The sequence below is a fragment of the Oncorhynchus mykiss genome, chromosome 16, assembly GCF_057628025.1.
Source record: "Oncorhynchus mykiss isolate SJ-2025 chromosome 16, ASM5762802v1, whole genome shotgun sequence".
Taxonomy (NCBI): Eukaryota; Metazoa; Chordata; class Actinopteri; order Salmoniformes; family Salmonidae; genus Oncorhynchus; species Oncorhynchus mykiss.
In genome coordinates this window covers 17,199,169-17,222,257 of record NC_143037.1, presented here as the reverse complement: position 1 = coordinate 17,222,257, position 23,089 = coordinate 17,199,169, and the positions used below count along the sequence as shown (strand labels likewise).

Sequence of the window (23,089 nt, the reverse complement as noted above, 5' to 3'; positions counted from 1 at the left end):
TAGCAAATAGCTGAATGACACTCGATTATTGATGAGATTCCGGATACAGCCAGCCTGGATTTACACTGAGCCGCAAAGATCCATAAACTGCTACATCCAACACATAATCCTTCCACTTTACTCCTGCTACTCACTGACCTCCGCTCTCCCTCCTGGACTCTTTCCCCGCCTGTTTCTTCGGCAGGGGCCCTGGATATGTGGCCCCCTGGGGACTGTTACAGCTGGGCTGCAGTAATTGCAGAGTGCAAGCAGCCGCAGTGAGAGCGGGGAGTCTCTGCAGAATCAAAATCGGGCCAATTGACTTGAGTCTTTTCAATAGTCCTGGTGGACACATGCTGTTTGAGAGGCTCCATCACCGGGTGTGTGCTGCTTCAATGTTGTTAAACCTAAAAGAGCATTTAGATCAAATCAGGGCTGCTGTCTCGCTGTGTGAAAAGGCTTCACAACTTATTTTGAACCTTTATTTAACTAGGCAAGTCAGTTAAGAACAAATTATTATTTACAATGACAGCCTACCCCGGCCAAACCATCCCCTAACTCGGACGATGCTGGGACAATTGTGCGCCACCCTATAGGATCACAGCCAGTTGTGATACAGCCCAGAATCGACCCCGGGTCTGTAGTGACGCCTCTAGCACAGCGATGAAGTGCCTTAAACCGCTGCGCCACTCAGGATCCCAGGGAGGGAGCGAGAGAGAGATGTGGAGGCTTTTTTTTGTTTCAACAAGGCTCCATCTAAGTTTGTCTCCATCTAATGGTCAGGTGATACAATGTCATTCAGGAAGTAGAATCCTGTAGTTAGGCTGTGTTTAGACAGGCAGCCCAATACTGATCTTTTTTTTCTTTTCACTAATTAGTCTTTGACCAATCAGATCAGCTCTGAATAGATCTGATGTGATTGGTCAAAAGACAAACACAGACTAATTAGTGAAAGGGAGATCAGAATTGAAGAGAGGAAGTCACATTGGGCCAGTGTCACCTCACCAACGTGGCAAGCTGTGCTGGTTCGTCATAGTGCCAACACTGGATTGACAGGTTTATCACAAAGAACTCCCCAGTAGAAATGTGTATCACAGCTGTTGCACTGGAGAAACACAGCAGTGTGTTCATTGTTGTCCAAAGTTCATTTAGCTGAAGCGTGGAACAGACTGAGCCAGTAAAATAATGCACTAGGGTAGTGTGCTATATTGCTCCTGTCTAACGTGTCAGCGATACAGGGCTGACAACTATGACTACTTTATTGCCAAGCTAGAAGGGTTTTAGAGTGAGGAATGCAGTCTATTTTCCAGGGCTAAAAACACCAAAGCCCGATCATAAAATATTCCAAAGTAGCCCTCAAGTAAGCACTTCTTAGGGCCTTTGAAAATGCGTATTCGGTTTGATCAGCATTTTCATTTGGCCATTTGTTTTTTGCTTGGTTTGATCCAGTCTCGGCCCAGGTCATATCACGTGAATGGTCGTGGTGTTGTCTCTGCTGCGTATACTCTAGTGCAGGGGTATTCAACTCTAACCCTACGAGGTCCGGAGTCTGCTGATTCTCTGTTCTACCTGATAATTAATTGCACCCACCTGGTGTCCCAGGTCTAAAAATCGATCCCTGGTTAGAGGGGAATAGTAAAAGCAGTGGAACTGGCTTCAAGGTCCAGAGTTGAATTTGAGGCCTCGAGTGATTTGGAGCTATTGTGTTCTCTGTTTTCCTAAATGCATTCTTCTCTGCTGTGGTAATCAAGGGGCCATGAAGGCAAAGGATGGGATAGCTTACAGCAGCATATGATGGAAAATGCTCCAGTAATAGGGTATTGTCATGCAAGCCACACCAAAATGAGTCGTTCTCATGCATGGATCTACTTGGATCCGCTCTACCAGGAAAACATGGAATTTTGAGTTATTATAGTATTTTGCAATGGCGGCCATAAAATACAGTATATTTTATCATGTTTACAAGGTAATTGATTTGACCGAAATCACAGAGAAAAGACACGAAATGGAGAATATCTAAAGATGAACTATATCAAGATAAACAACTGGGGTTTCTTTGTGAAGAAAAAAAAAAAAAAATACTGTTTATCATTATACAGCAACCTATAAAAATCAGCCATGAACCAAAACAAGGTTAACATCTTAGCCATTTATTGTTTAACACAAGAAAGAGTCGACTTTTCAAGGTAAGAAAAAATAACATTACAATTTAAAACCAAGTGCACTTCAACAAACAGCGTCATCTCCGTCTGCAAGGGAGCCGTCCTTCCATACTGTGTGAAGTAAGTACACAGAACTAAAATATAGAATCAATCTCTATCTTCAGTGTAAGGCTTTTGGGTAGGATTCTGTGTCATTAATGTCATGATGCATTTCCTGTGATGCGTATCCTGTTCCATCTCCAGGCAGTGCCACCTACTGTTAGTATGAAAAGGGACAGATCGGAATGAACCCAACACAAAACAACCAAATATTGTTGATAGTGGAAATCCTCAGTGACATTAATAAAACATGAATGCAACATTGTGAGAACGTGCGAGGATAACTGGGCTGTGGAAGCCAGGCAGTGTGGGGTAATTTGTGCTAAATCTCCTGCTACTCTTTAACGCCTGTAGGGAACGTAATGGAGGGGGCCACAATGGCAACGGAGTAGGAAAAATATATCAGTGACCTTTAACCTTAAGATATCAATCACCTTTATGTCTATCTGAAGGTAAATCAGATGGGGTTGGAAAGATGGAAGACATTTCAGTGAAAGTGAAGAGAGACTTGGGGAAGGCGGCGTCGGCATATTAACTGTTGAGTGTTTATAACAATAATAAAAAGAGCAGCATTTATTAGTACAGCAAAATAATCAAAGTATGAGACAAGAAACTACCCACTGGGCAAATTACTGGTTGAATAAATTCTCAAAAAATCTGTGATGGCGTGGAAAACTGATTGGATTTGAAAAAAATCTAAATAAACCTAAGGGAATTTCATTTGGTTTCCACTCGACTTTTAACCTAAATCCAATGACATGGTGACATTTGTTGTTGAATTCACGTTCGTTGACAACTCAACCAAATGCCAATCAAAACTAGACGTTGAACTGACGTCTGTGCCCAGTGGGTAACACCACACACACACACGGTGATCATTGAAATGCACATTAACAATAAAACCATACCCATTATTTCATTTTCTCTTTACAAACAGCATACTTGAACACACAAAGATACTACATTACTATAGGGCTGATTAAATACCTTTCGTTATGGTAAAATGCAGTGACTCACAATGGCCAGAGTGCAGTTACTGTAACACACTTCCAAACTTATTAGCACCAGTGATAAAGATGAGCAAAAAGAAAGATATCAAATACTGATATATATTGTATGCTCAAAACATCAGGGAAATTATATTATACTAACAATTGGTCAGAGAAAGAGATTTTGTTTATTAACAAGTAATCTAAAAGATATATGTCAAAATGATTGGCACCCCTGTTTTCAGTACTCCAGCACCCTCCCCTTGCGAGGATTACAACACAAAACATGTTAGAAAAAAGCTTCATGACATTGGAGAACACATGTTGGGAGGGATCTGAGACCATTCAGACATTCATACAGAGTCTTTCCAGATCCTTGATATCCTTCCCCTGCTCTTATGGACGGCCCTCCTCAAGTCTGGAGACAGATGGCCATTGCAAAATGTTGATATTGTGGTCAATTAACTATTTTGATGTGTGCTTGGGGTTATTGTCTTGCTGGAAGATCCACAGCCTTCTGGTAGAAGCAACAATATTGTGGGCTAAAATGTCCTGGTAATGGGTAAGGTTCATGATGACCCAGGACCAGTGGAAGCAAAATAGCCCCATAACATCAACGATCCACCACCATATTTTACACTAGGTACAGTATGAGCTTGCTAAACGGAATTGTCAAGTAGATTAAAACCGGTGCTATGGTCAGATGCCTCTTTTTTAAATACTTTTTTTGTATTATTTTTGTTAAAAATCTCTTACTCTTACTTACTCAGATCATACAATCATTTCAAAATGTTTGAGCATCTTTATCAAGGGTGCCAATATGAGGTGACTGGAAATATCCCTCATATAGATGAGGAATATCACATTTCCCATTCCTGACATTACAACACATAGCAAAACCATAAGCACAGAGATGTTGTAACATTAACACATTGACAATTCAATAGTATATTATATTCAAGAGTGAATATCCAGTACATCAGGGTTAGGCAACCCTGTTCTTGGAGGGCCGCAGGTACTGCAGGATTTTGTTCCAACAAGGCAACAAGGCACCACACCTGGCCAACAGGCCTAATTGATCAGTTCAGTGATTACCTAAATTCAACACACCTGGTCTTCCAGGGTTGCAGGGTTGCCTCCCCCTGCAGTACATCAATGACATATCATTCAAAAATAGACAAGAAAAATTGTCCCACTTCAGTCCATGTTTTACAATAACCTCAACTGTATAATAGACACAGCAGAAACCAGGAGTAACGATAATTGGCAAATAAAGTGTCAGCTTAACGGCATTACCATTATTTAATAAATTGTGCAAAAACATTTGAAACAGCAGGGGACACTGTTTTCCCTATCCTTCAACACATTAACAAAAGGGTGTGTTTGATGCTGATCTATGGATCTGGTTCAATGTATTTTACAACCCCTTATGCATGTTATAAAGTTAACCCTTTAACCTAATTTGTGGTAAAGCAAATACTAAAAAAAGGACTATCGCTAGGCTGTAGGCAGTTAAAATGCTGAAACAAATAAATAATAACCCTCATCTTAGAACAATACACCAAAATTCTCCAAATGGGTTAAATAGCTGAACCTTTCATTTGTAATCAATAAGGTTTGAATGACCCCCTCCCAATTTTTTTTTTTTTTTTTTTTTAAATGTCTCCAACAGTGTCTTGTCTATTGTTGGTCAGTAGGAAAACAGCCTCATGGTATATTGGCCTGATAGAACGACAGAGAAAACAAAGCCAGTCATAAACAGCTACTATAGGCTGCTTGGCACAGGAAATCTATGAAATACGTTTGTGTTGACGGCATAAAAAGGTTCTCAGTAACTACAGTGGGTTAGGTTGGTCTCCAGATCATACAGGAATGTTATAGAGATCCTTCCGGAATATCGTTTTGTTTTTAAAATGGATTAATTAGGGGGGGGAAAAAATGCAATTTTGTGCAGTTTTCATGATGGTGCTTATAAATAGTAGTGTGACAGAGGAGGCTGGTGCTATAGGAGGACGGGCTCATTGGAATGGCTGGAATGGAATCCATGGATCTCCATATGTTTGATACCATTCCATTCCAGCCATTACAATGAGCCCGTGCTCATAGTGCTCCTCCCACCAGCCTCCTCGTTGACTTCGCCAATGATAAGTTAAGTTGGGTTCAGAGCATAGAGCATCCGAGTCAGAGAGAACATCCCATCAGTCATCAGCATGAGTCACAGAATCAATAGATTCAAATAAAAATAGATCTACAATCCCTCCATTGATCTCCATGTATATCCCCAACAGAACGCAGAGGGAAAAGCATGAAGGCATCTTTAAATACAGATATTGGAATATAGGAGGAATGTAGAAGAGTTAGTAGAGGACTGAGTGATCTAATGTTGACATAAGAACTACAGTATAAGTGCTACAGTGATATACACATGTACTAACGATACTTACACATTATAGACACATTGCTCTACATTCATATATGTCAATGCTTAAATATGTATATACATGTATAATATTTCTATGTATATAGATGTATAAAATGAGGAATAGATGATGCCGTATGACATAACGTAACCTCGTTTTCAGAGTTCATTTTCTCAGACAGAGAGATAACTATTTCCACTTCTATTCATTCCACCCATGGATGCACCAATAAGCCCGTAGGCCTCTATGCTGAGCGACTGAGCTCTATCGGATTTGACACATGGGAAGAACCGGGTGAACTAACCGTGGCTATGCTAGACCCCTCTTTAGTACATCGTTTCCAAAATGGAGTGATGATGGTTCGTTAGGACTCGCTGTCCCTGTTAGTGGGGCTGGATCCAGTGACTGTCTCACACTTGACCATGAAGTTAAGTCAAAGACAACTCCGGATGCAACAGGGACATTTGAGGGGTACCCCCCCCCCCCCCAGGGGGCTTACCTGGAGCCTTTGGGCTTGCCATTGCCAGCTGTAGAGCCTTCCACAATTAATTTCAATTCATGTGCAACTGCATGTGCAACACCGGTTATAATAATTTCTGAGACGTTTCTCTCTTGGTTGTGATCATATATTATAAACTGGGTGGTTTGATCCCTGAATGCTGATTGGCTGAAATACGTGGTATATTAGACTGTATACCACATTTATTTTGACTGATCTAATTACGTTTGTAACCAGTTTATAATAGAAATAAAGCACCTAGGGGGTTTGCGGTATATGGCTAATATACCACGGCTAAGGGCTTTATCCAGGCACTCTGGGTTGCGTTGTGCAAAAGAACATCCCGTAGTCGTGGTATATTGGCCATATACCACACCCCCTCGTGCCTTATTGCTTAAATATATACTTCAATAGGATGGCAGGGCATTGAGACATACAGTATACTGCAATGTACTAATACAGAAAAACAGAAAAGCCTTGGGAGTTCACCTCCAAATTGGCATAACATTAGTATGCACATATTGGTTCAAGGCAGTTGACATATAACGGACAATTCTGGCATTGATTGACAGTGGAGCTGTATATCTATGGGATGGACACAACGACGGATGTGCACTTTGGAATTGGCAGTGGGTACCTGTCTGGCATGGTAAGTGCGTTTTCCTTTGTAAATTGGTTCCATCCCTGTAAATGCACACAAAGAAAGTGTGCTGCTGCTTGCTTCTACATAGACATGATGTGTGTGTTGCTGCTTGCTTCTACATAGACATGATGTGTGTGTTGCTGCTTGCTTCTACTTAGACATGATGTGTGTGTTGCTGCTTGCTTCTACTTAGACATGATGTGTGTGTGTGTGTGTGTGTGTGTGTGTGTGTGTGTGTGTGTGTGTGTTGCTTGCTTCTACTTAGACATGATGGGTGTGTGTGTTTGTGACATCTTGGGGACATCTTGGGGAGCCAGTCTCTATGGAATGTTTGTTTTTTTATACACCAAATTAGCCCACCCAACACTACCCATGACACTTCCTTGTGTGATGTCAGGGTGCTTCATTGTCACACCCAATCAGGAATAGTCTAAATGTCCCAAAACATTCCAGACTGGTCAGAGATCATTTTGTTGGTGTCATGACATCATTGTAGTCCGACAGTCCCGGCAGTGGGATTTTGTTTAATGATTGTGCTATAATATATTATTTGTACTCATCCGACTCTCTTCCGACCTCAGAGCTCCAAGTGGAACACGGAGAGCAATGTTCAGTGTTTTAAACACATGGTCTAAGGAATGCTTCATTGGTCAAGTCAAAACTTCACACACAACTTTGGGGTTGTGTGTGCCAGCGGTGGGACGTATGCTTATGGAATCTACAGAGAGAAGATGGGTGACAGAGTAAACTGGAAAGCACTGAACCATGGTTAGATGGATGCCTGCATGCCCCAGGTATCCTCTTTTCCACCCCCCCACCCCTCGGCCTAACATTCTTCCCCCACTATCGGAACAGGTTGGGGTTTAGACAAAATGTACCCAAGGAGACCAGCAGAGCGAGAGACAGAGAGCGAGAGACAGAGTGAAGGTGAGAAAGAGTACGGAAGCATGACAGATAGGAGAGTTTGTGTGAGAGAGAGTTATTGTGTGACTGTCATCATGTATGTACAGTGCATGCATGTTACATGTATGTGCATGTGTGTGAGACATTTGGAGGTCAGGGTGGATTGAGTCAGGTTGTCTCCTATGGAAGGCAGAATAGGAGGGTTTTGGGTCTCTCTCGCTCTCTTACTTTGTCTTTAACCTGGCAGCCACGACTGGCATCACCCCATTCAACTTGCCCTCTTTTGCCAGCTTCTCGTTGAGTTGGCACAGCTGGCGCAGAAAGCCGTCATTGGGGCCGATCTCTCTCTTCAGCCTCACCGTGGCAACCGCCACCCGGGCGTCCAGGTTGTGGCGCAGCATGAGGTAAGCGATGACAATGGTGGGCGAGCGGCTGTAGCCCTCTCGGCAGTGGACGTACACCTTCCCTGATGGACACAGACAGACACTCAGGGCTACATCCCAATTCTCCTCAATGGCCCCCTTGACTCAACTCCTTCATGAACACTAATAGTTGAGAGGACTGGATAGTGTTCCACTATACTGCTTAAACCATTCAAATGCTTTCAGATCAGTGGTCTTGAAGGAATGGACACAATGGATATGTAAACTACGCATGCATTTGTGTGTGCATAAATACACTCAACATCCCACTCCTCAACTCATGTATTTATTATCGACCTCCCTACTCCCCAGGAGGAATACGGTGCCAACTTCACTGAGAAGCCAATCTGCTCGTGCTCAATTCCGATATGCCGACTCTGCAGTGTTTGAAACCTGACACCGCGCCCAGCGTCTCGGGGCTCTTGCCATTTAAGTGACCTCTGTCCAATCCCCAATCACCCTGCCTCCCGCCAATCAATCCAGGGCTGACTGTAGACGCTCAGAACATACACACGGAATCAGCTGCTCATCGCTTCACACACACACACACACACACACACACACACAAGCTCCGTCCCTGACCTTTCCACAGCTCGGCAGGGGGTCACAAAATGTCACTGATCAAGGTTACAGCAAGACACTATATCCACCCGAGTGAGCTGGTGTTCCGGCTTGTTGGAAAGATAAGTGTCCTCCTCCTCTCCTACTGTAGCCACTGTGATTGACTGGGGTGTAGACGCTGCTGCTGCCAAATTGCTCGGGAATTAAGACGCTTTATAATTGTTCCGCTGTGTCAAAGATTACATTAAATCAATGCCATAAAACACAGGGTTCAGGGCTCCAATTAAATAGGCCCCGAGGGTATGTCAACACCCCAGTAATGTTTTGGGAGAGAGTAGCCAGAGTTGTAGTCAGAGATGGATGGCTGTTCTTGTTCTTTCGGTCTACAGAGGCTGGTATGAGTTAGAGGGGTTTGGTTGAAGTGAATGGCACTCCCTTTATCTTTTGTTGTTCGGCTTCCCTGCTAGATTTCCCTTTGTTTCGTCTTGGTTGGTGCTCTGTTACAAATCTCCGACACATATTTTAAATAGTACTGTCAAACGCATTCAATGTGCTGTTCAATGCAAGGTTTCAAACAGTGTCATGGTAATTTATCACATCAAAATGGCCCTCTTGAAGTGACATCTTCTAAGCATATTTTACTGGAACACAGCGCAAAGGAAAAATGATGTGTGCCAAACCGGTGTCTGTGCTTGCTCTCTCTGGAAAAATGTGGAGTGTCTGGTTTGGTCCAATAGATCCATCTATGATCACCACAAATGTTCTCACCACATTTAGCTAATCGAAACATCCGATGATATAGCAACGTGCAATAGGACTAGCCTGAGAAACCGTTTACAGCAATACCGCTTACCGGTGACAGAGAATGCATCATTAAACATGTTATACCCTGAAGGACCGTTTCTGTTACTCCTCTTCTCATAACAGACTTGGAGCAACAAGAGGTGGTCTACAGTTTTAACCAGGGGAACAAATATTTTGAAATTAGAAAAAATAAATAAACTGAGGGGAAACACCATACTGCTCTTTGACCAATAAGGGGCGATTGGAGCTCTATTTTACAGTACAGAAATAAATCAGGTATTTGGCTTCTAAATTACATGGTGAAATGGTAAATACACAATAAAGTATACAAAGTAAATACCTGTAGAAACAGTACCTTAAAATAAAGCTCCCCCAATTATTTACATCAGACAACCTACTGTAGAAGAGAGACAGAGACCGTATGGAGACCAATGCTAAAGGCATATCAATTCACCTCAGTCAACCATGTCCTGAAGTCAATTGAACTGGGCCTCTTCAATGTACATCACTATGGAATGCCAAACAGATTGTCACTTAGTCGAACAAACAGCTCAGTAACAACAGGCGGTAATGGCTGGAACGGAACATGGTTTCCATGTGTTTGATACCCTTCCATTCACTCCATTCCATCATTTACTATGAGCCGTCCTCCCCTCGCCAGCCTCCTGTGGTAAAAGAGAACCCAGAGTAATCAGTCTCACCTTTGCCATTGTTGTGTGCCAGAGCCTTCTCGATGAAGTCTGCCCCCTCCTCAAAAAATGTACTGAGGTTGAACTGAGGCTTGTCGTTGGCCTGGATGCCGTGGTAGGTGATGCCCGAGCCAGCATAGAACTCTGCGTTGGTGTTGACGTGCATGAAGGAGTTGCCCTCCGCCGCGTTCAGGATGTGGGTCACGCCCAGCTTCTGCAGACGCATCAGATTCTGGCCCACAAACCTGGGGAGGTAGACCATAGAAATAGATATTTCTATGAGGTAGACATCAGACATTGATTACGAATGGGCCACATCTGAGAACAGTGGCTTCCAGAGTCACTATTATCAGCTTTGTAGAGTAGCTACTCAAGACAAGTTAGAGGAAATAAGCAATGGCTGTCAAACTAAACATCACAGTGTACAAGGTTCCACAAAAAACAAGTTTTAGCAGCTGACCGTTTTAAAACTACAGTCCAAAGTTGTCCCAAACCTGCTATTCAAGCCATTGTCCTAACACCATCTCAACGCCTCTCCAGCTCGTCACCCTAAATGTTCGGAGTTGCCACAGCACTCTTAGCTCATTGTTGCGAAAATTGTGTTGAATGGGTTTTACTGCATGTCGATTTTCGCACCCAACACAGGCCACCCCATCTAGCCCGGTCTCAGACCTAGCTGTCGACGTGGCCTTGCTCTGCCATGGCTGGTTGGAGCATGAACGGAATAAATGGTGGAGCCGCTTTTAGACAGTGGAGATGTCTGCCTATGTTAGTGCCCCCCCAGGGGACAGGGGAATGTCCGGAGCAATGGAGACATGCCAAGGAAAAGGAGATCTTGGGTGCTGCCCAGGGGAAGACAGAAAGCCATGGGCATCCTGAGCACTGACCGAAATAGGGCTACGAAACCCAGGGAGGTGGAAAGATAAGAAAGAGAAAGAAAAAATAAAATAAATGAAAAAAGGTCAAAGAAGAAGAGAGAAAAAAGAAGATAAAAAAGAAAAAGAAAAAATTAAAAGGAAGAAAAGAAAAAATAAATAAAAGATGAAAAGATAAATAAAAAGAGAAAGAAAGAAAGGAAAGAAAATAAAAACTATATGGGGAGAGGAAAGAGTGCAGAGGGGGAGAGGAGAGAGAAAGAGAGATACAGATAGGGCCAGAGAGACAGAATGAAGGATAGAGGGGTCGTGTCCAAAATGCCAGGATGTCATACTCATTTTGGCTTTTCATCGAGTAGAATTCACAGCACACTACTAAGGAAGATAATCGTCTTTTTACACTCCAGTGTGTTTGACAACAGCTGATAATCAGAATAGGGGACGTGCTCTACAAAAATAAATTGTGGGGAATTGCGCATTAGATGACGTCTTCTCAGCATGTTTGAGTAGCATGTTTGTTGTTTCCTGCATACGTTTTTACTAAACAGTACATTCTAAATAGAATGTGGTATGATTAGTACACAGCATGTCATTTTAGTAAGTAGTAGGAAAGACAGATTTCAGACAAGGCCAGGAAGAGGAGAGGCTAGAGCGCTCCAGCTCCACTCCAGTGACTGCATCTCCATCTACTCAACTTCCAGACAACTATACATCTCTTTCTGCTCTCCTCCACCTCTGCTCCCTTCCTTCTCCAGTTGTATTCATGCGTTTCCCTATTGCACTATTGCAGTTTAGTTTCAACTCATGGCCACTATGGGGCACAGATTTATCACATGATCAAGGGTACAAATTCATTCCTGACAGAAAATACCCCCCCCCCCCCCCCAAAAAAAAAATATTGGGTAGGACAGGATGGTAGCTATGACCTGAAACCATTATCTCTCCAGTTGCCAGTTCAGACACACTACCTGGTATTTAAACTAGCCACCTTCCAGATACTCCTATCACTGGGTATATACAGTGCCTTCAGAAAGTATTCTCACCTCTTTACTTTTTCCACACTTTGTTGTGTAAAAGCTGGAATTTAAAATGGAGTGTTTTTGGTCTCTGGTCTACACACACACACACACACACACACACAATACTCCATAATGTCAAAGTGGAATTATGTTTTATTTAATTTTTTACAAATGAATAAAAATGAAAAGCTGAAATGTCTTGAGTCAATAAGTATTCTAAGCCCTTTGTTATGGCAAACCTAAATAAGTTCAGGAGTAAAAATGTGCTTAACAAGTCACATAATAAGTTGCATGGACTCACTCTGTGTGCCATAATAGTTAACATTATTTGTGAATGATTACTTCATCTCTGTACCCAACACGTACAGATAATTGTAAGGTCCCTTAGTCGAGCAATGAATTTCAAACTACAAAGACCAGAGAGTTTTTGCCAATGCCTTGCAAAGATGAGCACCTATTGGTAGATAAGTAAAAAAAAGCAGACATTGAATATCCCTTTGAGCATGGTGTAGTTATTAATGACACTTTGGATGGTGTATCAGTACACCCAGTAACTATACATATACAGGTGTCCTTCATAACTCAGTTGCCGAAGAGGAAGGAAACCGCTCAGGGATTTCACCATGAGGTCAATGATTACTTCAAAACAGTTACAGAGCTTAATAGCTGCGATAGGACAAAACTGAGGATGGATCAACAACATTGTAGTTACTCGACAATACCAGCCTAATTAACAGAGTGAAAATAAGGAAGCTTATACAGAAAATCATAGAGGAAAACCTGGTTCGTTCTGTTTTCCTCTAGACACTGGGAGATTAATTTACCTTCAGTAGGACAATAACCGAAGATAGTGAGAAGATAGGAACATTCACTAAGTGGCCGAGTGACAGTTTTTTGATACATATATATTTTTTATATTGCAGATCGATTGAGGTTTCCCTCAATGTAATTGTCAGCATTATTTCCAATCCCCCATATATTTTTAGGTATATATTAGACACACACACACACACACACTACCAGTCAAACATTTGGACACACCTACTCCTTCAACGGTTTTTCTTAATTTTTTTTACATTGTAGAACAATAGTGAAGATATAAAAACTATGAAATAACACATATGGAAGTAGTAACCAAAAAAGGGTTATAAAATATATTTGGATTTGTGTATTTGAGATTCTTCAAAGGAGTCCCCCTTTGCTTTGATGACAGCTTTGCACACTCTTGGCATTCTCTGAACCAGCTTCATGAGGTAGTCACCTGGAATGCATTTAAATTAAACAGATGTGCCTTTTTAAAAGTTAATTGGTGGAATTTATTTTCTTCTTAATGCATTTGAGCCAATCAGTTGTGTTGTGACAAAGTAGGGGTGTATTACAGAAGATAGCCCTATTTGGTAAAAGACCAAGTTCATATTAGGATAAGAACAGCTCAGGCAATTCTTAAAGACATGAAGGTCAGTCAATCCAAAAAATGTCAAGAACTTTGAATGTTTCTTCAAGTGCAGTCGGAAAAACCATCAAGCGCTATGATGAAACTGGTTCTTATGAGGACCACCACATGAAAGGAAGACCCAGTTACTTCTGCTGCAGAGGATACGTTCATTAGTTACCAGCCTCAGAAATTGAAGCCCAAATAAATGCTTCAGAGTTAAAGTAACAGACATCTCAACATCAATTGTTCAGAGGAGACTGCGTGAATCAGGCCTTGCGTCGAATTGCTGAAAAGAAACCACTACTAAAGAACACCAATAATAAGAAGAGACTTGCTTGGTCCAAGAAATACAAGCAATTGATATTAGACCGGTTGAAATCTGTCCTTATGTCTGATGAGTCCAAATTTGAGATTTTTGGTTCCAACCGGTGTCTTTGTGAGATGCAGAGTAGGTGAACGGAGGACCTCAGCATGTGTGGTTCCCACTGTGAAGCATGGAGGAGGTGTGATGGTGCTTTGCTGGTGACACAGTCTGTGATTTATTTAGAATTCAAGGCACACTTAATCAGCATGGCTACCACAGCATTCTGCAGCGATACACCATCCCACCTGAGTGGCACTTAGTGGGACTATAATTTGTTTTTCAACAGGACAATGACCCAACACACCTCCAGGCTGTGTAAGGACTATTTGACCAAAAAGGAGAGTTTTTTTATTTTACCTTTATTTAACCAGGTAGGCTAGTTAAGAACAAGTTCTCATTTACAACTGCGACCTGGCCAAGATAAAGCAAAGCAGTGCGACACAAATGACAAACATACATGCAGTCAATAATACAATAGAGAAAGTCTATATACAGTGTGTGCAAATGAGGTAGGATAAGGGGGGTGAGGCAATAAATAGGCCATAGTGGCAAAATTATTACAGTATGGCAAATTAAACACGGGGGTGATAGATGTGCAGAAGATGAGTGTGCAAGTAGCAGTACTGGGGTGCAAAGGAGCAAAAATAAATAATATGTTGATGAGGTAGTTGGGTGGGCTATTTACAGATTGGCTACTTACAGGTGCAGTGATCTGTGAGCTGCTCTGAGAGCTGATGCTTAAAGAGTGATGGAGTGCTGCATCAGATGACCTGGCAATCCACAAATCACCCAACCTCAACCCAATTGAGATGGTTTGGGATGAGTTGGACTGCAGGAAAAGCAGCCAACAAGTGCCCAGCATATGTGGGAACTCCTTCAAGACTGTTGGAAAAGCATTCCAGGTGAAGCTGGTTGAGAGAATGCCAAGCGTGTGCAAAGCTGTCATCAAGGCCAGGGGTGGCTATTTGAAGAATCTCAAATATATTTTGATTTGTTTAACACTTTTTTGGTTACTACATGATTCCAATTCCATATGTGGTATTTCATAGTTTTGATGTCTTCACTATTATTCTACAATGTAGAAAATTGTAAAAATAAAGAAAAACCCTTGAATGAGTAGGTGTGTCCAAACTTTTGACTGGTACTGTATATATATATTTTTACCAACGTTCACATTTTTCTTACACTTTCACAGAGTATTTTGTGTAGATCGCTGACAAAAAAAAATGACAAATAAACTTTGTAACACAACAAAATGTAGAAAAAGTCAAGGGGTGTGAATACTCTCTGAAGGCACTGTACCTACCTACTTAATTCAATACAGTTTCTGTTAATTGTACTTACTCTGCTCTACAACATCTCACCCCCAAGTGCTCTACAGTTGGATAAGCATATCATCCGGCTCCAGGCAGGGGTGTGGAGAGGCTGAGTGACCCTGGATGGGTCCCCCGAGACAGGGGGTCAACACACCCACGCTGCCTTACGCTGCCGGGCTGACTAATAAAGATCCAGTCTGCCACCATCTTTCTTTATGACTGGGGATGAGGCAGCCCATCTGTCTGCCTGCCTGTAGGCCAAGGCTCCTCCGAGGTGCTGGAGCGATGGCTTCTGTACATGGGGCTCAGCCGCTCAGATCTGCCCACAGAGACCCATAACTCACACACACACCCTCTCGCTCTCCCCCTTGCGCTCTCTCGCTTTTTCTCTCCCCGCTGTGTCTATCCATCTCTCTCCCTACTGTGTCTACCCTTTTTTCTTCTCTCTCTCACTCTTCCTGCTGTGAGGCTTTGTCTATCTTGGTGGAGCCATGGAAGATTGCGGTCATATTTCTCCTGTAATGACGATGACTGTGTGAGAGGAAGGTGTGTGTGTGTGTGTGTCACATTGAGCATGTGTACAGTGCATGTATGCATTTCAGAGTATGTACATATAAGCTCCTGAGTCTACAGATATAGCCAATATTACTTGAGCATCTATGCGTACGTGCGTCTGAATGTGAGTGTGTACACCAGTGCCTGCCCGCATGTGTGCATACCTGCTTGTGTGTGTGTGTGTGTGTGTGTTTACATGTCCTCCACTCATACTCCTCCTCTCTGCAGTCCCAGTCTATCCATTATTAATACAAGCCTTTACAAAGAGCCAAAGTGTGCCATCAACCAGGGGCTGCCCAGCGCTTTTATATTAAAGCCTGAGTGGGCGTCGACGAAAGCATTTTAGCACACCTTACATCATGGCTCCCATCGACATCCGGGTTCCATGGATGGTGCTTTTTTTCCAGAGAGCAACTCACTACTCAAGTTTGTGTTACGAGCCTACTAGACTTTTCAAGCAGGGAGTGTTTTAACATGATAGCTTTAGAAGCTAACAGAGATCTGTTGGCAAATATTACGAGCATTTTGGTGTCAAGGTCCCACATGTACAATGAAACTTAACTCATAATTAAATAATGACAACTATATGTTAAAATAAACAATATCTTCTATAATATATATATATATCATGTTTTTTGTGTGAAAATTGATCAATCTGCCCCCTCAGACTTAATGGGCATGACACTGTGTGTGTGTGTCCATTGTTTTAAATTAACAGCAGCCAGCTACTTATCAGCTTGAGCTATGTGGCAACAGTGGTCTAATCATCACACAGATTCTGTTGCAAAATGTTTAGTCTGTTTCCATTGGACAAATTCAGTTTCGTTACATTACGTTTGCTTCCGCTTGGTTCTTAGAAACGGTAAACGGTTTCTGTAATGAATACACCCCTTCTCTGGCTGACCTTCAACATAGAACATGTGAGAAGCCACTGGTTCCTGTGGAACAGACAGTGGTGTGAGTGGTCAGTGTGTCTACCCTAATCAATAGGCAATCCATACATCTTCCTGGTACCTCTGACATAAACCCTTTACTCTACTTTGGACGATGATGCACTTCAAGATATGAAGTCTATTTTAAGCATCAGTTGTTCTCTCACAAATACAATGAATATGGCAGAGAAATATCTTGTCATGAAATTGACTGTAAGCAGAAAGGATATACACATTCTATTTACTGTGCTGTCTCCAATATCTAAGGGTCTTCTTTACGCGTTTCAAAATAAAGGTAAAAAACCCAGATGACATTTAACCACTTAGAACATGACCATTGTGTAAACTTAGTCGAAGACAAGATGTCTTGTCAATGTGTCAGTTGTCTCTTGGCCCGAGAGAGTGGCACAATCAAATTGATTTTGTTGTAACACAGAGATAATGTGCTTGCTTTCTATCCAGCTCACCCTCTTAATGCTCTCTTGGCAATGACTGGAGCCAAGTGATGGATATCATTAGACAAGAGGGAGAGACTTAGGAGTTTCCTGTACACGGGTAAAGGAAAACTATACAATCTATTATTGATTGTCAAATTCTGTATATTAAAGTTGCACTATTCAGAAATTGCTCCTCCATGTCCTGGTTACTAAAACTCAAATAGTTTGCCTAATTTCAGTTTATGTGACAAAAATGGCTGGTATAGTGTAGAGAATCATTGTACCATCTAAACCACTGTGAAATATATTTTACATAACCAAATATATTGTTGTTTCAGCTTTTTGAAGCGGGTGTACATTTTGGTCAGGTCACCCAAAAAGTGACATATTGCCACTAAGACCGAGCTATTTCACGTTACTGTGCATGTCCTCAATGTGGATTTCTTTCACCCAAGTACATGCAAAACACACGCCATGCATGGACTTCATTCATGACATCTTATTCATAGTGTCTCGACTAGGTGTGTGTAGTGTTTGTGTGTTGGACTTTACATATACATTGGGGCTGACACACCTCCTACATGCGCACAGCATAAGGGATTACTAGGAACTGACCTTACTGAAATGGTGGGCTGTAAATTGTGGGGAAGACACGGCACCCTCATTACATAGTACACAGTCAACCAACCACATCGCATTTATAGCTGGGTTGTTCGACGAAATGAGTGCATTTTGCCTGCCTTGGATATTGTAGCCCTTTACACTCGTACCTGTATAAGGGTCGAAAATGGCAGCGTAGTGGATGTACAGTAACATGCTATTCATGATGTCAGAGCTCTGGCTCTGCGCTTCAAAGCGCTGTATGGGTTATGACTGACAGCCATTCTGAATTTGAGCACCGCACGCAACAAGAAGTTACCCCATCCCCCTGAGGGAAATTCTGTACATTAAGAGGACTATGTATTTTTAAAGATGAAACGTTGGGGATTCTAATATATACCGCTTTGACGTCATACAAGCAAGCCAAACACAGAGAGTCCAAAATGTGCACTTCACATTTTCCAAATCATAAAACTCATGTCATAATGTGTCAACGTTTCTGATCACTATGCTTGATGTACAGTTACAAGGTGACATGTCGTCACACCCTGGGTTGTTCGGAACAGAATGAGCCTGTTCGTTTATTGGGAAGAAAAGTCACCCCGGCATATGCACCTGAATGCACTCATGACTTTCTATGCGCACCAAAATTACAATCTGTTTCTCTGATTTGCGTTGTGAAAGCCTAACACTGTAAGATCGTATACAGTGCATTCAGAAAGTATTCAGACCCCTTGACTTTTTCCACATTTTGTTACATCCTCATTCTAAAATGGATTAACTTGTTTTTTTCCCCTCATCAATCTACACACAATACCCCATAATGAGAAATAAACAGGTTCAGCATTGTATCATAAAGGCCTGATTGGTGGAGTGCTGCAGAGATGGTTGTCTCCACAGAGGAACACCAGAGCTCTGTCAGAGTGACCATCAGGTTCTTGGTCACCTCCCTGACCAAGGCCCTTATCGCCCAATTGCTAAGTTTGGGCGGGTGGCCAGCTCTAGGAAGAGCCTTGGTTGTTCCAAACTTCTTCTATTTAAGGATGATGGAGGCCACTGTGTTCTTGGGGACCTTCAGTGCTGCAGAAATGTTTTGGTACCCTTTCCTAGATCTGTGCCTTGACACAATCCTGTCTCGGCGCTCCACGGACAACTCCTTCGACCTCATGGCTTGGTTTTTGCTCTGACATGCACATTCAATTGTGGGACCTTATATAGACAGGTGTATGCCTTTCCAAATCATGTCCAATCAATTGAATTTACAACAGGTGAACTCCAACCAAGACGTAGAAACATCTCAATAATGATCAATGGGAAACCGGATGCACCTGAGCTCAATTTCGAGTCTCATAGCAAAGGGTCTGAATACTTATGTAAATGTAATTTTTCAGTTTTTCCATTTTAGAATAAGGCTGAAAAGAACAAGGGTTCTGAATACTTTATGCACTGTAGAACACTTTGAAAATTCTATATTTTCAATCAGATTTTTATTTTAATAAAGACTTGGTAAAGTGCCAAAATTCAGCATTTTGACATGTCCCTCTATGCACCCTCTGACTTCTAAGAAGATTTTAACCCACTTAACCCCAACATTTCTCCAAATGTTTAACATTATTTTAAATATCAAGTTATTTTGTTACTTTGACAAAGTTATTCCTGAAGGTTATTATTTATTTCATGTGATTAGCAATTCATTTTATGGTCAACCCTGTTACATGATGAAAATGTTTATTTTTAAATGTAAAAAAATTCTGTCAAATTAGTCAAATCATAATGTAAAAGCGGGGGGGGGGGGGGCTGGTTCTACTCTTTTTGGCAATTTTCTGGGGTTTGTGGTGGAAATCTTAGCGGGTTGAGCTTAACACATCAACCCTGTTACCCATACTGTAGATAGACAGACTAGAATTGTTTTAACAAATGCAATTTTCTTGTTAAGCTTGCATTACATTGCCCCTCCCTGTTGCACACAAGCTTCCTGTCCCAAGAGAAGTGATGGCTGATTATGCATTATTCTGACACTACTCAAAAGACACCTAATGGGTGGTACTACCAGTTAAGGGAATAGCATGAGAGACTGGTCTAGCCCTCCACTCCCCTTTGAGAGAGAGAGAGTGTGTGTGTGTGTGTGTGTGTGTGTGTGTGTGTGTGTGTGTGTGTGTGTGTGTGTGTGTGTGTGTGTGTGTGTGTGTGTAAAGGTAAGTGAGAGACCGAAGGTGTGTGGAGGGGTGTTATCAATTAAAAGGTGTTTCAATATCGGAAACAATATTGAAATCCCAAGTAGAGCCTTGGGGACCCGTGTGCATACATCAGCATTATTTATACAGGTGGAACTAAACTGATTGAAGAGCGAGTGCATTCGTTAAATAATAATGAAAATGTTTTTGACTCGTCTGCTTCATTCATTTAGGCTGCACAATGTCTAGTTCCCTCATCAATATAGCCTACATTGACACTCACAATCCAACAGTTTGAGAAAATTGTGTGTATGAATTCCATATCCGATTCTTTGTTTCGTACGAACATTTAAACCCAGATTATTTCAGCCCTGCTGTATATGTAAATGTCTAATAGAATGGGGGCGTTGAATGAAACCGCGGGAGATCATCCACAGACTAGATGGTACCGATAATATAATGGAGTCGTTTCAAATAAAATCGGGCGTTTTGTACCGCCCTTCAAATACGAACGTTCGAGAGGGAACATGTGCCTCTAGAATATTCACTTTTTCCTTCATCTACTCAGAGCAATGTGCCTCTAGAATATGCACTATTTCCTTAATCTATTCTGAGCGAGAGAACAACCTCCTTCCATGCTCGTGACAAATATTATGAATGAAGATATTGCATATCAACACCAATCCCCTTCATACTGTTAGTTGTCAAATCCATTTGAATCCCAAAACACTTTTTATTGATGGTAGGTTGCTATAGCATTTGTTTCTGGAATTTTGCAATTTGTTAAATTGGAAAATATTCGTTTACAATAGGGTTTTAATTCATGGGTGTCAACAATGACATTCTATAGCCTGCAAATATTGATATACATTATTCTGACATTTTCTGTGCTCAATATTGCCATGAACGTGTATGTCTGAACAGATGCGTTGCTAGGGACGATGAAGCAATAGGCTACCTGTCGGTGTCATCTGATAAATATAGTAGGTTACTGTTTGTTTAAAGGGGAAAAAAATAAACTATCGTGCACAGATTCCTCAGAATTTTGGTCAAATAAAAATGACTTACGCGTTACCAACGTATATTCTAGGGAAGACCTCGTTGAAATGCTGTGTTGGTAAACTGTAAAATCCGCTGCTGTTTGACAACAGCTCGTTCAGTTGTTGCACAGTAACCTCGTTATCTGGCACTGTGACTTCAGCCGGAGGTGGTGGTGGTGGTGGTTGTTGCTTTGCCGGGCTCGATTTCTTCATGGTTCCAGGCAGTCTCTCCCCGAACTGGCGAAGAAAAAAGTGTCAGATTGCTGCTAGACTCTGAGTCGTGTCAATTTCAGATTTTGCAGCATTTTATTCTCACTCGAGTCGTGTTGTGTACAAGGAGTCTGAATCGCACGCTCTCTCCGCTTGCAGACACACCCCACTCGCCCACCGGCGGTCAGACACTCCAGACAGGAATTGGTTGACGACAGCGGCACGCGCGCGCAAGGGTGGTAAACGAAGACGCTATAAACAAGGCAGAGAGGGCGCCATTGGAGAGACCACTCAATTACGTTTGTTTTGCTTTTCGAATGGCATCTCTTGTGCTCTTGCTGAAGCTGGGAAGAGGTAACGCCCGAGAAACTACTGGAAAATACTGGTGACCATAATGAATGAAGATGATATTAAAGCATCCCACCACAGCATCACCGTCATTCAGTTACAGTAGATTCATCCACGATGCAGTTTTAAAAAATCATCTTGATTGAGTCAATTAGCTAATTAGGGCTGCTACTGATGTCTAAGGGATATTTCTGCCTGCATACATTTTGATAAGCCTAGTAACATTTGGTCAGTATTCAGCAGTTATATAGGCCTAATGCAAAAGCTATCTATAGATTATATTGGTTGTTAGTGGAGAGGTCCACTGTATTTCCATTACTTATCCAACAAGTAGCAATAACCAACAGGATAATGAACATAGCATGTTCTCTCTAAAACCATATTTGACATCTTTGGAATATAGCCCTTTGTCTACTTTTTTCAAATAATATAATTTTCTTATGATTCCACGGAAAGGTTGCGGTGGATCATTGACTTTGCAGAAGAAGTTTATTAAGACTTAAATAGCACCTTCATAAGCAATGAATAACCCAACAGTCTACACAGTAACACTGTTGCAAAATGCGCAGACCTGCTGCTGTTGTCCTTGTAACTTTTAATGAATCATTGCACCTATAGCCTGTAGTGCATTCACCTATTCAGTCATGATAACCCATGTCCATGCATTTTTACTTAAAGGTCCAATGCAGCCATTTAAAAAAATTATTTTTAACAACTAAATACCTTACTGTGATTGTTTTCAATTAAAATGGTCAAAAACAAACAAAAATAGCTTCTTAGCTGTTCAATCTCACAAGCAAGAATTTTGCTTGGACTGTCTGGGATTGGTCTGAGTGGGGAGGGGAAAACTGGAAATGAGCTGTTATTGGCAGAGAGATTTGGAACTCTATTTCTTATTGGTCTATTAACTAATTTACCACCTGGTGATGTCACCATGGAATGACAAATCTGTCCCACCAAAACAGGCAGTCTTTTCAAACAGCTCTTACACTAAAAGGGCATTATCATAATTTTCACAATTTCAGAGCATAATTCCAACCTCATAGTGTGCAAATATATATGTGGAAATATGTACCCCCCACAAAACACAGGCAAATCTAGTTTGACTGCACTGGGCCTTTAAGTTGGGACATTGGGTCTGATGGGTCTTTAAGTAAGACATTAGGTCTTATGACTACAGTATAATGTAATTGGTGCCCTAAAGATTTTGCCAAGTTACACAACCCTGTTGCATCACAGCCAGTCTTGCATGTCTAGGTCTTATAGGCTCGTCAGTCTCCACGAATAGTGACTGAAACTACATTGATCGCACCCGACAGTGAGGTCACACTAGAGCTATAGTTATATAGACATATAGGCCTTTCTTCACACAGCGTGGATAAGCACGCTGCCAATGGATGGGGAAAACGGAATGTGATTGATATTTCCAGATTATGTAAGTGCCAAGATAGATACAAGGAATTGCAAAAATAAAGGAAACACCAACATAAAGTGTCTTAATAGGATGTTGGGCCACCACGAGCCGCCTGAACAGCTTCAATGCGCCTTGTCATAGATTCTACAAGTGTCTGGCACACTATTAGAGGGATGGATGTGAGTCTCCCATAAGTGTTC

At 41.8% G+C, this 23,089-nt stretch overlaps 1 protein-coding gene across 1 annotated transcript; it reads right to left on the bottom strand.

Moving 5' to 3' along the window:
• Positions 1–4,865: 4,865 nt before the first annotated feature.
• Positions 4,866–21,511, bottom strand: dusp3a (dual specificity phosphatase 3a). Its single transcript, XM_021564970.3, has 3 exons — positions 20,946–21,511; positions 10,183–10,415; positions 4,866–8,160 (listed from the first exon to the last, which is right to left on the bottom strand). The coding sequence occupies exons 1-3, from the start codon at positions 21,128–21,130 to the stop codon at positions 7,919–7,921; spliced, it is 660 nt and encodes a 219-aa protein (XP_021420645.1). The 5' UTR covers positions 21,131–21,511; the 3' UTR covers positions 4,866–7,918.
• Positions 21,512–23,089: the final 1,578 nt, after the last annotated feature.